Raw genomic sequence first — 16,624 nt, 5'->3', positions numbered from 1 at the left:
TAGCTTGAAGGGTACTTTGCCACTAATTCATAGTGTCACTTAATTGCAAAGGCGTTTATGGATTTTTGCAGCCCTTAGAAGTGTCCACCAGGAAGTAAAAAGGGCTTGTATGTTACCTAAAATGACCAAAAGCTCTATAATGAACATAGACTCAAGCAGCAACTTCTGGGCTTTAACAGTCAGAACAATGTGGAAGTGCCTTAAAACAGCATTCTTACTAATGGCCAGCAGGGGGTGACATCAGCAGATGCAAAAAGAAGTCTGATTGTATGTACCTACTTCTCACTTGATTTATTACCTCACTAAACATTCTCATAATGAGTTTATGGTCTCAAGTGTTCTTCAGCATGATGTTCATTTTGTATGGTCCCGTTTAGATAAAGCAAGGTATTTATTGTGTTTTTGTTTTAGAACTTTGACCCTTTCACAGTGTTTTCACTTCAGTAAGGTTAACTATAACATTTTGGTCACTTGAAAATGTCTCTCAGTGTCCGGTTGATCAAAAATACACTATAAGGAGTTGACTATTCATTTAGAAGAATGACTGTCCCTTGCTAACCAAGCTACCTAGCAAACACAAGCATTAGCTGATGATGTAGCATTATTCTGGCTCTCGATCTGTTCTGTGCCTGTACCACTGGCAAAAAAACAAAAACAAAATGTTGCCAATTGGGCTGTGCCTTACTCTTCCTGAGATGGGGGTGTGAACTCCCTTTTGGAGCCAGCCTCAAGTCGCCATTCAGGGAATTGAAGTTTTGGCAGTGGCGTCATTTTTCAGCCCAATTGGAGTAAGAAGTTTGGTAATTACTTGCTACTACTTATACTGTCATAACTGAACGCTATGCGCAGATGAGCATTTAACATTTTGATCAACTCAGATCTTCCACCACGACAATTTGGTTGTTGGACCGTAAGAGAACACAGTTAAGTAGTATGAACCGTACACAACTGTACTGAAGGGGAACAAAAATATGACTTTGAAAAGTGAGATGGACATGACTTGTTTTTTATTTAGAGGAGACCAAAGATGTATTTTAAAACAGTACATTTTCACTGGCTAAAGCCAATAAATATTCAATGTCAGTTACAGTGGATGCTGGATGTGAAGGAGTTACATGTACAGCATGTATTACATTAAAGGAGCTTTGTCTTTTGTTGTTCTTCATTTATGCTCTCAGGCCAAATGTTTTGACCTTTCTCGCCCCACCACATGGCGTCCTCCACTCGAGCCCTGTGCCAGCCCCTGGCCTCCTCCTTCCCTCCACCACCCTTCCCCCAGCAGAGCAGCTCACCCATGACATTATAATCTTCTTGGAGAAGAGGAGTCTGGGTTTTGCCTGGAGCTCTTACTCTTCCTCCTCTCTCCTGCTCTTCATATTTCAGCCCCGCTCTGCAGCCAGTCGTTGTCACTGTCATTACCCTCCTGCAGAGCACACGGCTGTCCTTGTGGCAGAACTCGGCGCTATTCACACACTCTGTCTCTTTCTGTTTGCCCTCACTGTGTCGTCTCCGCAAAATGGACCAGATTTGTAAAACTGCACTGAGATTCAATATTCAACATGATGTTAAAGACACATTTTAGCAGTCTCTGACTTGGTTTTCTGTGGACTCTGCAGAACTCTGACAAATCCTTGAGACCTGGAAACTGAAATAATTGAACTGCAATGTCATGGGAAACATTGAGAGTGTACTGTTGACAAAGCTACTTAATCTCCACCTTCCTACAAAACCCCCAAATATTCTATATAATGGCCATCTATTAACAGAGCAGTATTAAAATGGCAATAGGTTGACTTGTGTTAATATTAGGGATGTAACAATACACTCAACTCACGATTCGATACAATTTCGATTTTCCCACGATTTTTTTAACATAATGAGCTTGCAGGCAAATTATGATTGAACAAGATTCCTTAGATATTTTCTGAGGTAACTTGTAACTTCAAAACACAAACTATGCAATGAAGGCATATTTAAAAATCAAAAACAATTATCTTATCTTTCATAAATTAAAGAGAACCCCTTGGTATTTCTCCAAGGTAGGGTAAACTGTGCAAAGCAATGCATATGTCCTCTTAAAATTGCAACTGAAATTATATTTCAGTAACATTTTTTAAACAAATCCCACATCTAAATAACTAAATGAGTAATACAAAAAATATCTCCAAATAAATAAACTAAGGCTTGCATGTGTTCCTAGTTTGGAATGAATATGTTTGTTGTTGTTTTTTTCAGGAAGATCAGTGTATCATCATTCTCAGGCTTGAAGCGGAGATCTCTGCACATTCACAATATCTCCTGTTGGCTGTTAGCAAGCTAATGTTAGCTATATGTTAGCCAGCAAATGTTAGCTATATGTTAGCAAGCAAATGTTAGCTATATGTTAGCAAGCAAATGTTAGCTATATGTTAGCAAGCAAATGTTAGCTATATGTTAGCAAGCAAATGTTAGCTATATGTTAGCAAGCAAATGTTAGCTATATGTTAGCAAGCAAATGTTAGCTATATGTTAGCAAGCAAATGTTCGCTAATATCCACACAGCAGCTTTTAGACATTATTCTGTTTGCTGGAGACGGAGACTCCTTTCAATACAAAGTCAGCAGAGAGCGATGATTGTTTCCCCTCTGATCGGGGCGGGGCTGAAAGGCGCTCTGTCTTTATAACTGACAGTGACGTATGCCGTCGTACAAGTGAAATCAAAAATAGATTGCAGTCTCTGCTGTTGAAAAAGGGGAATTGTGATTCATTTTTCTCAAATTAAATCGTCACACATTTGTATAGATTTTGTAACTGTCTAGCAATGCATTGTTACATCGCTAGTTAATTGCAGTGAAGACATTGCATGGAGTGTTGTGAGAAGGCTACAGGCAGTATACTGCATTCTTTGAAAATAAAATAAAAGTCTAATCTTGCCACAGAACAGACATTTTCTCTGCAGTGAAATCATGTGTATTGTCTGTCTCCCTCTTGCATCTCTGCACACATTAATTAAACTATGGGTCTCTGTCGGCTGCTTGATTGCACACCTTGAGGCAACATGAAGTTCAGTGTGATTCCTGTCTACCTGATAATTTTCTATGCAATTAGAATCCCCTGCCAGAAATAAAGCTTCTTGAGGCTCACACTGTTTCACTGAGGTCAGTTAAAACTGGGCTATGTCAGGTCCTACATTTGAAGCGTGCTTGTGTATTAAACCCACAGTAAAGGACTGTTATTTGGCTTTGACTATAATTACATTCACTCATTGAAACAGATGTGACAAAAAAACACACATGGAAAACCACACAATAAAAAGAACAGGAGATAAGCTGTCAATGCTGCTTCAGAGTTCATCTGTAAATCTTGGTGCAGCTTCCCTTTCCGTTGTTGCTCATCTGGGATTTAACAAATTTAGGAACAGCTCAACAATCCTGAACTTTGACCTTTTTCTAATTTGGTCTGCTGCAGGAATGTCTTTAATGTGTTGTGTGTATCATTCTTCTCCTGCTGTATACCAACAGACAACTGGGATTCAGTGTGTCTGACTGTCCTCTTCCTCTCCTGTACTAATGAGAGCCATATTATGGGTTGTCCAATATTGTTATTATTAGCCGATATTGGCCAATCACATCATACGTATTTATATTTATCGGTATCGGGGTATATGTTTGTCAGATACCTTTTTTTACGGAACATATAGAAGATGTAATGCAGTGCCCCTCAGTCAGCTTGAGTCCACCAATGTTTTAGATAATGACTTGTATGCCAGTTTTGTTGTGCCCCGAAATGGTGAGAATTTAATGAAGTGCTCTTAGACTGTCCTGAAATGGAGAAAACATAATAAAGGGCCCTATAGAGAGCAATTAAATGACATATTCTATTAGGCCATCCATTGTAGCAAGTAGCATTGCCATAGGGACCACTGAGAATTGCCTATTTTGGATCATTGCAGAAAATAGCAGCTGGTGTCCCATTAGGCATTTTGACCCCTGCTCCTCAGACTGCCTGAGTCCACCACTGTTTGAAATTGTTCCTTTATTCTTGTGTTATGCGGAGGCAATACCGACACAAATGTTACATTAATAATGCTACTTTAACTACATTGTTTACAAAAACCCATCCTTTCATTTGAGCAGCAGATTTAATGGTGCTTTGTCCAACTATTTTTCCAACCGCCAAGGTATAATTCATGTACTGTACACAGAAAACCAGGCTAGAATTCAACCCTGAGTACACATTTAAACTCCACATGGCATGAAGCAAAAACATAAAAATAAGTGCTAGTAGCAAAAGAAAAAAGAGAGAGACACACCAGAACACCATCAGAACACACAACATCATATGTTCTCAGGTCCAAGCAGAATCAGGCCAGCACTGTCTGTTCTCACACTGGAATTAAAAATGTTGACAGCGCCCCCGTCAGGTGTCTTGGTGATGTTTATGAGTCTCCAGTTTAGTTTTTATCTGATTTCTTGTGACATAATTTGAGACTAAATCAAAATGAGTCATTAATAATGTGTAGTTAAATGTGAGAAGAGACTTTCCCTGGATGTGTGGAGCTGGTGTGGTGTCAGTTGGAGTCAGGGTGTGGGAGTTTTTGTAGTGCAACACCACTGTGTCAAAATGCATCTGTACAACTTAGATTAGAACTGGACCAGCGTGTGGGCTATTCTGTTGTAGTTCTGTTCAAATGTGTCTTGCGGCCGGGCTGATTATCAACCACCCGGTGTGTGTCATGTTTTCTCTCTTCACAGCTGCAGTATCTGGTTATTTTAGTGATGTGCAACATCTCTTCTTTCTTTCCTCAGACTTGCGGCGGATGACGGCAGGTTTCATGGGCATGGCGGTGGCCATCATTCTGTTTGGTTGGATCATTGGCGTGCTCGGTTGCTGCTGGGACAGAGGCCTCATGCAGTATGTGGCCGGCCTCCTCTTCCTCATGGGAGGTGAGTCACACACACACACACACACACACACACACGTACACTACCCTATCAGTCATTCTTATACTCAGTGGCGGTTCTACACAGGGGCCTACAGGGGCCACTGCCCCTGTGAAGAAGCCCTTGGCCCCTGCTGTGGCCCCTGTATCAAATTAATAGTAAAATGATCAATTTATAACGATGAACAACGGAACAATTCTAACCTATATTTGGTTCAAACAATACCTCATTGTACACAAAAGGAACCCAGCATGTGTACACTGTACACTAGTTTAATTGTGCAATAAAAGCTTGTGTATTAAGAAAAAAAGTCAAAAAATCATTCTCACTGTACTGCACTTTCAAAATAAAATAAAAAGTAATTGTGCACAAAACTGAGAAATTTCATTGTTGTACAAAAATAATTGTTATTGTTGGTAAGTCTCATTGTTTCAATCAGTTTATTTTTATCTTCCAAACATACTTAAATTTTATTTTTAAATAAGCTAAAATAAAGGTTTTGAATGCCTAAATACCATCTTTGCCGTTTTTTTTAATGTGCCCCTCTGATTAAACACTGGCCCCTCCTTGGCCCCCACAGTAAAATTGGTCTAGAACTGCCACTGCTTATACTGTAAGAAAAAAAGGAAGATGTGAGAAACCGCCATTTTTTTAAATCATTCATACAGTAACTTTTCCCCAAATGGACTTCCATGAATCAGCCCAAGCATTTCCCTTTTTACACATAGGTATATTTCTGAACTGAAATATAATCATCTAGCTTATCAAGCCTCCTTGACTTGATTGCATGCTCTCTGAGGTAGGATGCAGGGCAAGTATACATCAGTATATCCTGCGACCGTCTGGCAATGTACATTAACAGCTCAGCTAGCTTTAGGGCAGGATTTAGCTAAATTCGTAAAACTATCTGCTGAGTCAGCGCCATCTGGCTGCAGACAATTCACCATTCATTACTGTTGTATTCATTGGTACATACCAGCCTGATCTCACAAAATTACATGACATGACCACGACTTCTTAACACCGACATCCGTGCTGGTGCCACGTAATATGTGAAAATGACGTGGCACCAGCACGGAAACTATGTCAAAGTGAAGTCAATGGGAGTCTTTTTCATGCTGGGCTCATGTATTCTTTGGTTTAACAATGTCACTCAGTAACACAGTAGTAATGATTGACGGCATTGCAGAGTTTAAATGGCAGACTATCACCCAGGAGAATTTGGTTTGTGTACCAGGTGAAAACAAAAGTACATTTTTAACGTAACTTCTGTTGTTTACGTTACTTCCGTGGCTCACGGTTTGTGAATCACATTTTTTTAACATCTGTGGCTGACTTCACCCTCATAACTGTTTCACTTCCAGAATTAACGTACATTTATTTATTGTTTAAATTGTTTTTTATAACGCATACCAGGAAGTGCCAACAGCACATAACTCTGTGTTAAGAAGTCGTTGTCATTTCACATAATTTTTCTAAGATCAGGTTGTACATATAGTACTCCACTAACTGTTTACAATGTATATGTAGTATGGAACTATGGAACAGTTACTGTGCCTGACGTTTTTTTGGAAAAAATATTATTTAAGGACATAATTCCATCTAAAAGCCAAAATTGTCATAAATAACGCAAACCAAATACAAAGTTTTAATCAGTCAGCTTTAGTTTTGGGAGTTGTATTATTGAATTTCGACTGAGGCTTTATGCTAAGTTAGGCTAATCCTGACTTCAGCTTCTTACTATGACCACCATTACAAATGAACAATTACTAAGCAACACTGCCTGTGAGCAGTTAGACAAAAAACAACAACATTGTAAACAGTAAAGTGTGTATTTCTGTCCTCACCAGGTGGTGATGGTGGTGATTTAGGTGAATGAAAGTGAAGTGTAATATGATTCTGCATATCCAGCCCCTGAATTTCCAGCTTTCTGTCAGTGTACAGGCAGTAGTAATGTCACACACACACACACACACACACACACGCACACACACAATGATATGCTGTGTGCTGCACAGTTCTGGCATGACAGGAGGCAACTGCACACTCAATTATGATGGGCCTTGGATTAGTGCTGTGCCCTACAGTTGTATAATGAACAGGCAATTAAAAAGTCAATTATGTTGCTTGGCAATAAAGTCACAAGAAATAGGCTAGGTCAGTGTGTAATGGCTAAATCACTGGAAAAGCAGCCCACAGGGTCACAGCACTCCCAAAATGAGGACAAATTTAGAGCTGTGACTCCTACCACGACAACTAAACATTGTCAAAAGTAAAAGATTAATTCAGATCAGATCAAGTGGACAGATTATTAAAACTTTTCAAATATGTTGTGGCATTTTTATAGAGTGCTTGGCGGCCTTATCAGTGCAGGAGTCACTAGGGCTGACTCCTGTTGATGCATTATTATTATTGTATTGTTGTTGCATATTTGAAATAAATCATTCAAATCAAATAAAAAAAAAAAATATATATATAGCAAAACAGTGAAAGAAAGAGTTGTAAGTGGTTTGGTGCCATGTTTTTCTTCATCTTCAGGGGTTTTGCCCATAGTTATTTATAGCAAATCAGATCAGGCTTTTTTCTGGAAAAACCAGAGAAAGATCCAGCAGAGAGTCACATTTCCTTAATGGATCAAAATGCAATGCAGACACAGAAGAGAGCTAAAGTGTTTGGGGTTATATCAGAGCCATGGCTCTGGAAGTAAAATTCCTTTTCATTGAATGCAGAGACAGTATCAGGTAAAGGTCTGCTGAAGAATTCCCAACGCTTGATGGACTTTAAACTTTAATGGTTTAATCATTTGTGCAAACAATGAGACAATTAACTGGAAACTTTCTGCAAATATGTTTTGCAAGAAAGATAATGACACCGGATTGTAGTTTTCACCAGCTGAATGAGGAAATGTTTATTCTTGGCTAGTGGTTTCCATTTTTAGTCCAACTAGTATTGACCAATCACGTCTGAGTTCTGGCATCTCAAGTTGCAACTTGAACTGTAAACAATGACTGGGGCAGAGAAGAGGAAGTCTTGGCTAGGATATGTGTTATACATTATCAAAATAACAACATTAGAAATATTGACCCTTGCCCCCAGAGACTAATTACACTGTAAAAAAAGATAAACAATAGCTACTCAATAAAATTGAGGCAACAGATTGCACGCAACATTATTAATTAAATCTAACTACGTTACAAGTTGAGTTAAAAACAACTTAACAGGAAGTGCCTGTCGATTAAAAACGGACTGATTCTATTGTGTTGGATTCATTCAAAATTCTCTTGATTTAGAATTACATACACATAAAGATGATATTTAATGTGATCAAAATAAGTAGATTCTATCTCAAACATTTTTATATTAAAGTTACTTAAACAACTGCCTCAAAATCAAGGACACATTTATATTTAATACATTTATCAAATATATTAAGTAAAATGAAATGACTACAGACTAAAAGCCAATTGGTTCTGAGATTGGCATTAATCTAACTTGGTACCTGGACTCACATCTCTGTTGTCAGAGCCCTGTGCATCATACTGCATGTCCAACCATCCACCCTGACCTCCTCTTTATGAATTCTCTGCAGTATAAATGAGTCATACTTCCTGGATTGGACAAATTGTTGCCAGTGAACATAATCAAGGCCACAATTAGATGTCTTCCTTAACCTTTCTCAAAAATCACAAAAGCAGGACATAAACATTTTTTGTAGAAGACAGGGTTGGATATTGGCAGGATATGGCAGTAGGTATGAGGGTTCTAACACATTTCACTGTGATGCACATTTGATGTAGTTTCCTTTTTAACATCCTGTTCTGTCGTTGCAGGAACTTTCTGCATCATCTCCCTCTGCACCTGCGTTGCCGGCATCAACTTCGAACTTTCCCGCTACCCGCGGTACCTGTACGGCCTGCCCGATGACATCGGCCACGGCTACGGCTGGTCCATGTTCTGCGCCTGGGGAGGCCTTGGCCTCACCCTCATCGCTGGCTTCTTCTGCACCCTGGCTCCCTCTGTCCAGCCGATACCCCGATCCACCTGCCCCAAGTCCCGACAGGAGAACGGCACCGTCTGCTAAAGCTGACAGCCATTCGACGACCAACTGAACCCACAGATTGACAACAAACAAACAGAAAAACTGTGTCATGTCTTCATCCACCCACTCATCTCCAGTCTCTCCTGGTTGCAGATTTCTTTTTTTTTATTTGTGTGTGTGTGTTTAAAAATGGGTGTCTTGATGATCTGCTATCTTGAAAATAACAGAAAAAAACTGAAGAACTAAAGAAATATTATCAAAAATTTGAAGTTGTGCTTGTTTTGTTGTTATGGAGCAGACGCTGAAATGGACCGTGACCAAGGAGGGTTTCAAAGGAAATACGTGGGGAAAGTGAAAGACTACATTTTGGTTATAGCAAAACAGGGGGTCTAAACCTCTAGAGGTGATTGACAATGGTGTTCAGCCTGGGAACTGCTTCTATTAACTGGTCTACTGTGATTAAATGAATGAATCAGCAGGATTGGAGGAAACAGTCAGATGGTTAAGATCAAGTTTCTCGTGGGCTTGGCCTCTTGGAGCCTCCCCTGTGGGACCATTCACAAGGAAATGGACCAAACATGAAATCACTTGACTTGATGGGCTTAGATCATGTTAACTTTCAGTATTCCAGCTTCTGAGGTCCCTCCACTTACTTTGGACATGGGGGCAGCGAGGAAATCCAGGACCTCCACTGTTGTACATTATTGTACAGAATATTCCAGAGAAGTGACAACCAGGAACTGTCATGATGGACCATTTTCATTCTCGTGTAGGTGCATTACATCCTGTCTGATGATTCCATCTGCCATTTAGCATTTTATACATGCATTCCTCTTTTATTCAAAGTGTATTTTCCTTTATACTGAGCCCTTCATGTTGTGAACGAACTGTCGACTGAGTGTACGTTCAGAGCAAATGTTGTGTTTCATTTTTTTTTTCCACCATTCTAGTCATAGAAGTAAATGTGTGTGTATGAGTGTTTGTATGTGTGGGGAGGGGTTGTTTTGCAGTCTCTATAGGAAAAAAAAGTTGTAAAAAATGATCATAATGACAAAGTGGAGCCCTGCCTTGGGGATGTACAAAGGTAGGAGCTTTGATGAACAGAACGACATAATGGAGAGATCGTATCCTGTTTAACCTCACTGACTCCTGCCTCCTTGTCATCTCTTCTGGAGATTCCAGCAGACCTGGCAGATAAAGAAGAGTTGATTTAAAAGGTGGTGGTGGGGGGCAGCATGTTCAACTCTGTACTCTGCTGCCCTAAGCAACTACGGAAAGCTTAAGTAATTGCATCTGATGAGAACACACTCCGACTTTCTTGCTGGGAATTTGTGAAGCTCGGCTGTTTCTCTGAGCACACGGCTTCTCCTCCAGCTTTTATTTCTCTTTCACCAACAGCCAAGACCTGGCAGGCTTTCCTGCGGGGCCTCCTCTCTCTCTGAGAGGAGGATAAACAGTACAGTATCAAAGTACAGGGTTAAAAAAAGGTCACCTTACTCAGTCAAAACAAGTCTAGACTGCAGAAGACAAGCTACGTGTTCTATATTTGCAGGATTCCTCGAGGCCTCAGCCACCAATCTGAAGTCAGAAATCAAAACGCACACTAGCATGGGCTTGAATATTTGTATGCACATTAGGGATGATGATCGTATTGCAATGAATAGGCCATTAAAACTCTCACCTGGACAAAATATAGCAGCTGGTTTTGCTGACGTCCAATCATCCAACTATACAAAACAAAAAGCAGACACTGAAACAGTGATCCTGCAGTTTATTCAAGTACAGCCAATCCAAAAACAAAACTTGAACTTGTGATCTGTCGAAGAATATTTCGGTTCAATTCAAACGTGGGTCTTATTTTGTAGGACCTCAACCTGGTTTATAGAAGTCTGGATATGTTATCTGGAGGATACTGTTCCTTGTAAGATCCTGGTTTCAATGAGGGAGTCTTGTCCTTTTTTTGGATCTGGGGACAAGCAAGTCAACACTAATCTTGCAGACCAGTGAGGTGCTGGAGTGAGCGATGTGGTTAAGGTTTACCTATGTTTTATATTTTCAGAGACTACTGACACCATTTTCGATCAAGGCAGTTTGAGAGCCGTTCAGAGCTAGTGCCTAATCTATGCCAAAGAACCGGCTTTCTGATAGAAAAACTGGTTCCAGAGCTGGTGTCTCAATTTCTAGGAAAGCAGAGACATATACAATGACATGATAGTGTGCCTCTCAGGCAAGTTCATAAGTTGAACCAACTGTGAACCAGCACCAGCCCAGCACTAGAACTAGGTTCGCATTGGTCGAAATGGGGTATGTGAGACACTGCCTTTAGTCTAAAGTCAAATCATTTCCTGTCAAGAGTCAGTCCAGTGGATGACACTGCCACTATGCTTCGTGGTTTGTCAGATGGTCTATGACCGTTTCAATAACTTTCCAAAACCAATAATTTGACATTCACAAACCCACACCACACCTTTCATAAATGGCCATTTATCATCAGCTATAAACACTTTATTTCCTTTTGATAATAAGTGAACATGTTAAAGATATGATACAGTCCATTCAATCAAGATAACAAATTGCCATCATGTCTAACTAACACGGGCCTCACCTGGACAGACCTACCTGCACAGCACTGTGTCAGTCTGTCTGCATCTATTATTACTCTGCTACAAGGGAAAAGACAGCCAGGCTTGTTTGTATTTCTTTAACCAATCACAATCTTCTTGGGCGGCGCTAAGCCCAGGATGCATCGGTGGTGGCTGTACGATAGATATCGGAAGAGGAGGAGAGTGCTACGTGAAACATGTGGCAGTCTAGATCTGGTTAAGACTACACTAACCCTAATAAAAATACAATGACGTATAGTGTATTCCAGGGACTGCAGAGGAAAAATGACCTTTTGGATAATTCTGTCACAATACAGCTAGTTTATGATGTGCTCTCTGTCTGTCAAAAAAAAACAACAATAAAATAAATACTTCAACTTGAAAATGAAGCTTTTGTGAGGCCATACAGTACATCTGTAGATACTGTGTGCTCTATAACATCTCTATGGCCTGTAGCCAACACTGCTGGGACCGGCACACGTTTAAATCTGCATTAACTGTCTTGTTTGCACTGTTTGAACTGGCTTGTTTGTTGACTGTCCTGATCATTTGACCTTTTCTTAACTTGTTGGACTTTGTTGTATGAATGTCATCATGTTCCCAGATCTCAGAAATTTGCTCAAATAGAAATGAATCATGAAATTATTTGAAAACTAAAAGAAAATAAGACCCAAGTTGTCACTAGAAAAATGCACCCAGCAGAGTGCAGATCTCTCCCAGGTACTGAGAATCTCCTGCGCATTCTGTCCAGAAAACAAACATTTTAAAAGTAGTTCCCTTGTTGTCTTGCAGACAGATCTGACAGCATGAATTCCGTACAGGCAGTCATCCAGACACACTTTCTGGAGAAGGCAATTAATTTCACTGAGCTGTGTGCACCTCTGAATGTTAATGTTAATCCAGACATGAAGTTGTTGTTTTTTGTTTTTTTTGACGCATCTGAGACTTCCACAACAAGTACATAGCAGCAGTAGTGGTTATTTTGGCCATGGCTGATGACAGAAAGTAATGTTAGTGATGCATTTCTAACCCAAATGTGATCCTGCTGTCAAACTTGCGGGGTGCCAAAGACAAGGTAAGGCTTGTTTTAGCTTAGCTGATTGCAGGAAATGCCTTTGATATGTAACTTAAGCAGTTGTTGATGACTTGTGCCCCCCAAATAAAAAAAGAAACTCCCCGATCTATTAGCTGCTCTCTTAATGGGTTGCAGTTAATCCCATACCACATATTAATCAATATCTTGCTCTGTAATGGAGATTCACTGTCGATTTGCCTGTATGCAAATAATGCACAAATATTAATAGGTGGAGATTGTGTGGTTGTAAATTAGAGACTTTAAAAAGAAGGATTTTTTTTTACTCCAAATTCAATTAAATTGACACAGGCTTTGTGCTGTCTAAAGAGAGGAGGATTAAGGTGACAGCTGCTGTGTAGGTTAACATATTTGTTACACTTTTAAAAAAACACTCAGCCTTCTGTACACAGCTAAACCCCAGTCAGTGTTTTTATTAATAATGTCATTGTTATCTGGATACTTCAAACATGGTTTTCTGGTGATCAGAGCTTCAGTATGTCATTATCTGTAGATAATCGTCTGTTTCATCCTGGATCCATTCCTCTGAGCCTCCTCAGATGAGGCCAGAGCGTACGTGACAGATCATAAATAAATAAATAAATGAATAGACAGGCCAACACATATCCTCATAATAACATCATCCCACATAATGAAATAATAAAGCCATTATCATAAATTAACCGTTGTAAAGCCCTTTCCTGAGATAATGGGATGTCTAACCAGTCTCATACAGTAGAGATGAGCATCACACAAAAAATGAGAAAATGAGATAATTAAGTTGCTATCTCAACATAATGGACCAAAAAAAAAAGATCAGCAGCTACGGCTGGTTGTTTATTGCATATAAGCCATGGGCCTTCTTATTCTATTCAAGTTCAATGAGGCCAGAGTCTTTCTTTGCAGGCAGAGTATATTTTTTCAATAAGAGATGTTCCCTTGGACACAAGCTGATAATGCAATTGAGCATGAAATTAGTTTAACTCTACTGGACTTCAAGAGCTGTGCTGCTTAAACCTCACACACACACACACACACACACACACACACAGTCCAGGACATACAGAGTGAGACTGGAGTTATCCAGTAAAATGGTTCCTTAGCATACGTTAAAGTCCCCCTCCACTCAAAAAATGTGTTTATGTCATGTTTTTGTCCCCTGAAATGTTTGATCTTGAATATGCAGACTTGTATCTGTGCAAAGTTTGTCACTAGAGAGGTGTTTTCACAATCCTCTACTGACGGGGAAGATGTATGTGCACGTCACTGCAATCTGAGATTCAACTGTATGCCAGGCACGCTAGATTAGGTACATCAATGCTACGAAAAAGGCCAATCTTATCAAAAGCTTTAAAAAAACATTCAGCACAGAGCAGACTCTACACAGAGCAAAAAAAACTGTAACATTGTAGCACATATAATTGTATGTTTCATAACCATTAACACTGTCAGCCACTGAAAGTTACAAGCTAACAAGCTAATAGCATAAACAAGCTAAAAGATGCTAACTACACTTCTTTTACATCTGCTAGTCGCTAGGTACATCTTGGTCTGTAGGCTCAAACATGTGTGGCTGAATCTCTCTGAATCTTGGCTGGCCAGCCCGTGGCCTCCAGGTTAGAGAATGGGAATGGTTGGCAGATCTAATCCCAGCACTGAACCGCCCTTGAGCAAGGCATCTAACCCTCCCACTGCTCCCCAGACGCAGAAATGTGCTGCTCACTGCTCCAAGCATGGTGTGTTCACTGGTGTGTAAATTAAGGGTTAAATGCAGAGGACAAATTCACTGGTCGCTGTTTTGGTGTGTGCGCAAAAAAGGAATCTTAATCTTAATCCTGAGAAAATAGAGCTCTGTGACCAGTACTGTTCCTTCACTGGTCAACCTAGTACGCGAGCAGCGGCGTTGGCGAATTCATTTATTTAATTATGAATCATCAAACTTGCAGTCCTTGTTTTTTATGTTGTCAAAGGAGAATTTTAGCCGGGAAACAAATGGAGAGTCTGAACAAGAGGATTTAATTAAGTTAAATAAGTGAAAATGTTTTTATGGAGCAGATGATTGTGGGTTTTGCTCCGTTTTTTTCTTTCTCCAAGAATCATCCACCTCTGAACATTAGTATGGGACCCCAACGTATGTACCTGTAAGATATATAAATGAACCAACAATTTGTAAAATAATTAAAGTACTTACTGAAACTCAACAGAATTTTTTTTTTGGATATCATTTTTATTTCATGATAGATATTTTATTTTCAAAATGCCCCTTTTCAGAAGTCTGTTTTTAATTCATTTTGGCATTTTTTTTTAATTATGTTTTTGTGTACTATGAAGTTTAATTTCATGTATGTTTTTTGTTTCCCTTTAGCAAGTCAGTGAGTGACAGCAAGAAGATATTTTTTTTAATTCTAAAACTATTTCACAAATTGTGGTTTAATTTATATATTTTAATTCATATGACTATTAATCATGACTTTTTATTTTATTTATTTTCATATATAGTATTTTTATTCAGACTTTAAAAACATTGGAGCTCCACATTAGCTGCTAATGATTGGCTCCAGCAGTGATCCGGCCTGTGAGGGTGCCAGGTGGTCCTTGATCATTCTCTAATTTACAAAAAAATAGAGCTTGTTTATTAACCCTTTATCAGGCGAAGAACTATATTTGGTAACTTCAGTGGATATCAAAATGGGGTCGAGAAAAAAGTTGCAAATTTATTAGATTAAAGTGGCAAATCTACAAGAAAAAAAGTTGCAAATTTAAGAGATTTAAAGTGGTGAATCTGCGAGAAAAAAGTTGCTTTTTTTCCCACTTCTTTCTCGTAAATCTGCGACTTTTTCGCGTAGATTTGCCCCTTTAAATCTCTTAAATCTGCAACATTTTTTCTTGTAGATCTGCCACTTTAATCTAGTAAATTTGCAACTTTTTTCTCGAAATATTCAGGTTCTTCGCCTGATAAAGGGTTAGGAAAAAAAAAAGAAACAAGCAGTACTGAACGGGCCCTCGCAGTACACGCGTGTCGGGGCATGCTGCCGTCGGGGTGCGTGCGTTACAGGGGCCAGTCTATACCACCCCTATGAATTTCATTGCCTTAAGTGTTATCGTGTGGCCACGGTACCAAATATGATATAGCTGTCAGCTAAATGTAGAGGAATAAAAAGTACAATATATGTCTCAAAATGCAGTGGAGTAGAAGTATAAAGTTACATAAAATGTACATAAAAGTACCTCAAAATTTTACTTTAAGTCCAGTACTTGAGTAAATGTACATAGTTACTTTCCACCATTGCTACCTGCCTCTTCTAACTTATACATATCAGTTAAGAGTCCTCCTTCAGACACTGTATGAGGATTAAAGGGATAGTTTGTGCATTATTATACAAAACTTAAAATTATTGTCAATGCCCTCCTGAGGAAAACCCTTTAAGGTTTTATTGATCGGCCCCTAGGTGGCACTGTGGTGGCAGTCTAATTTCATATTTGGTACCATGGCCACACTATAACACTTAAGGCAATGAAATTCGTAGGGGTGGTATAGACTGGCCCCTGTAACGCACACACCCCGACGGCAACCTCTCATTGAAAAATAAAAACTCAGTCAACCAAATAGTAAAGTGGTCTAGCAGACTGATTGGTGAGCCACAGCTCAACGTGGAGACCAGTTTTGTCCCTGCTATGCTTTGCACACTTTGTAACATTCACACAAAGAAAGACTTTCTTGTCACGCATCAAGTCACGCTCAAAGTCAGAAATAATAAAAGCTGAGTCAGCAAGAAAGCATACAGGTGTGTTATGTCAGAATATAGACACCGCTCAGACTGACAGCTCGTTCTGTGAGCCAACATGAAGAAACACAGAGCAGGGCTGAAGAGGTTCAGGACAGAAATACTACAGAACTGATTCATCAACCTTTGACATCAGTAATGTGTCTGTCGAATAAACATAAAATAGGAGAAAAAAAGGAAATGTTCAACTGTGGAATGTAAAA

The 16,624-nt window shown here is 39.4% G+C and overlaps 1 protein-coding gene across 2 annotated transcripts in view; it reads left to right on the top strand.

The window, feature by feature from the left end:
• The window catches only part of tmem178bb (transmembrane protein 178Bb), a 138,123-nt gene extending 123,291 nt beyond the window's left edge, over positions 1 to 14,832 (top strand). For both annotated transcript variants that reach the window (XM_059325759.1, XM_059325760.1), the window contains exons 4-5: positions 4,788 to 4,925; positions 8,753 to 14,832. In XM_059325759.1, coding sequence (XP_059181742.1) covers positions 4,788 to 4,925; positions 8,753 to 9,003 — 389 coding nt within the window. In that variant the 3' untranslated portion in view covers positions 9,004 to 14,832. The remainder of the gene's footprint in view (positions 1 to 4,787; positions 4,926 to 8,752) is intronic.
• The last annotated feature ends 1,792 nt before the right edge of the window (positions 14,833 to 16,624 follow it).

The sequence above is a fragment of the Centropristis striata genome, chromosome 22 (genome assembly GCF_030273125.1).
Source record: "Centropristis striata isolate RG_2023a ecotype Rhode Island chromosome 22, C.striata_1.0, whole genome shotgun sequence".
Classification (NCBI taxonomy): Eukaryota; Metazoa; Chordata; class Actinopteri; order Perciformes; family Serranidae; genus Centropristis; species Centropristis striata.
Note: the sequence above shows the minus strand (reverse complement) of the source record. Positions and strands in the feature narration are given on the sequence as shown.